The sequence below is a fragment of the Nerophis lumbriciformis genome, linkage group LG08 (genome assembly GCF_033978685.3).
Source record: "Nerophis lumbriciformis linkage group LG08, RoL_Nlum_v2.1, whole genome shotgun sequence".
In the NCBI taxonomy this organism is placed as follows: Eukaryota; Metazoa; Chordata; class Actinopteri; order Syngnathiformes; family Syngnathidae; genus Nerophis; species Nerophis lumbriciformis.
The window spans coordinates 52,859,996-52,862,442 of record NC_084555.2 but is presented as its reverse complement, the minus strand read 5'-3'; the positions used below and the strand labels follow the sequence as shown (position 1 = coordinate 52,862,442).

The 2,447-nt window shown below is 49.7% G+C and overlaps 1 protein-coding gene across 1 annotated transcript; it reads left to right on the top strand.

Annotated features, from left to right (window-relative positions):
- The first annotated feature begins 337 nt into the window (after positions 1–337).
- On the top strand, positions 338–2,065 carry LOC133611345 (transmembrane protein 229b-like). Its single transcript, XM_061968053.2, has 2 exons — positions 338–591; positions 1,213–2,065. Exon 2 carries the CDS (start codon positions 1,232–1,234, stop codon positions 1,757–1,759), a length of 528 nt encoding a protein of 175 aa, XP_061824037.1. The 5' UTR covers positions 338–591; positions 1,213–1,231; the 3' UTR covers positions 1,760–2,065.
- Positions 2,066–2,447: the final 382 nt, after the last annotated feature.

Below are 2,447 nucleotides of genomic sequence, written 5' to 3'. Positions count from 1 at the left end.
TCCGGGGGGAGCTCAAAGTAAAGCCGCTGCTCCTCCACATCGAGAGGAGCCAGATGAGGTGGTTCGGGCATCTGGTCAGGATGCCACCCGATCGCCTCCCTCGGGAGGTGTTTAGGGCACGTCCGACCGGTAGGAGGCCACGGGGAAGACCCAGGACACGTTGGGAAGACTATGTCTCCCGGCTGGCCTGGGAGCGCCTCGGCATCCCCCGGGAAGAGCTGGACGAGGTGGCTGGGGAGAGGGAAGTCTGGGCTTCCCTGCTTAGGCTGCTTCCCCCGCCACCCGACCTCGGATAAGCGGAAGAAGATGGATGGATGGATGGAAAGCCTTTTTGTGGGGTAAGCTCCGCCTTCCTCTCTCCGAGTGGTGGCTAATCTTGTCATCATGTGATGCAGGCGTTAATCAGGAACATCACGTTTGGTCGCCATTGTATCAAATATGATGTCACTCTATGACATCACCACCAATGACGTCATCGCTAAGCTCAAGGCCTTATGGGGTATTGTGTCCAGCTAGCGGCAGCCAGCATAGCATCTTATTTCCACATTACTCTTGGCACTCAGCCCTTTCAGAAGTTGTCTGCTAATTCAGGTAAGACGACACATTTTTTGTGACTTAACGGTTTCTGAACAACTTATCGTGACGTGTTAGCGAGCATGTTTGGAGGTATGCTAGAGATGCTGCTAACCATTCCTCACTCAACGGCAGTCGCTAAAGCGGTGAAAAACAAACAGGACTGTTTATTTAGCTTAAATTGGCATTAAGGTTTAACTTCATGTTTTGACGTACGGTAGTGAGGTTGCTAACATTTTCTCTCCCATCATATTTGTCAGTTAGCAATGAAGTGTAGCTAGCATGTTCAGTGAAAAGCTGTTCCAAAACAACCTTTTTGTTAAGTTAGCATCAAGGTGTAACAAGCTGCAAACCATTTTATTCACTTTCTTTTAGATATAGGAGTTGATTAAAAAAAAAATGACGTCGTGGTTGTTTGGCTGTTGGGCTAGGTAGCCAGCAGAAATTGGTGAAACTGTTTAAACTGTGTCCATGTATTGTTTGCTTGGTGTCAAAGTCTCAATACCTTAAACAATTAAGTCAAAAAGCCGGTATCAGCCGTACATTTTCCCGATAAATTTCCGATCTTTTTTGCCAGGGCTGTAATTTTGCGGGTTATTGTCACATTTGGCTTAAGAGTTGACTTCTTTCCTCTTCCAGATCCAATTTGTGAAGAGCCATGGCAACCGCGATCCTGCAGCCTCCCGTGCCGCTGACGGCGCAGTCCCGCTGGTACCTGTACGTCATCCACGGCTACTTTTGCAAGGTCATGTGCATGGCGGCGTGGGAGTTCGCCGTGCAGTCCGAGTGGAAGTTCCCGGGCGTGACGAGCGTGTGGGCGCTCTTCATCTACGGCACGTGCATCCTGGCGATGGAGCGCATGTACCTGTACCTGCGCGAGCACTGCCACGTGTTGGTGCGCTGCCTCATCTACACGCTGTGGACGTACATGTGGGAGCTGAGCACGGGGCTGCTGTTGCGCCAGTTCCACGCCTGCCCCTGGGACTACTCCGCCTTCCGCTACAACTTCCTGGGTCTGATCACGGCCGAGTTTGCGGTGCCGTGCTTCTGCGCCTCCTTCATCGTGGAGCGCCTGGTCATCCGCAGCACGCTGCGCCTGCGCTACTATCAGGGCAACGACGACGGCTGGGGGCGGAACTACATCGGCTGGTTGTCCGGCATTAACAGCTTCTTCAAAATGGAGTGAGAACTCCTGCAGGGGGCGGGAACTACCTGGTGGCACCGACGCAAGCCCCGCCCCCCTCACCTTTACTGCATGAAAACAAGGATAACATGAACCCTCTTCATCATCGTCATCATCAAGACCTCTGACCCCTCATGGGATTACTCTACCAATCTGCAAACATGACTTGAAGAAAAGGGACAACAATCTTTGTTGCACATATTTACTCTTTTGTTTAGTCACCTCAAAGCCTGAAAGTGTTCTGTGTGTCCAAAATAAACTTTACAAAAACATTCTGCAGAAAATGCAAGGACAAAAAAATAAAATCTACAAAACCCAAAAGCAGTGAAGTTGTAACATTGTGTAAATGGTAAATAAAAAGAGAATACAATGATTTGCAAATCCTTTTCAACTTATATTCAATTGAATAGACTGCAAAGATAATCATTAACTTTGAATTTAATAGCAGCAACAAATTGCAAAAAAGTTGTCACAGGGGCATTTTTACCACTGTTACACACCGCTGTACACTGCTCCCGCTCAGTTGCGGCCTACACCCTCGAATTCCGCAGCATAGTGGCAGACAGCGAGTGGGGAGACAAGGCGCTCCAAAGCACTTTTAGGAGAGGCCTAAGCAGGACTATAAAGGACGGCTTGCTGAGGGACCGACCTACCTCCTGCCGAGCCCTCATCGACCTGTCTCTTATGTTCG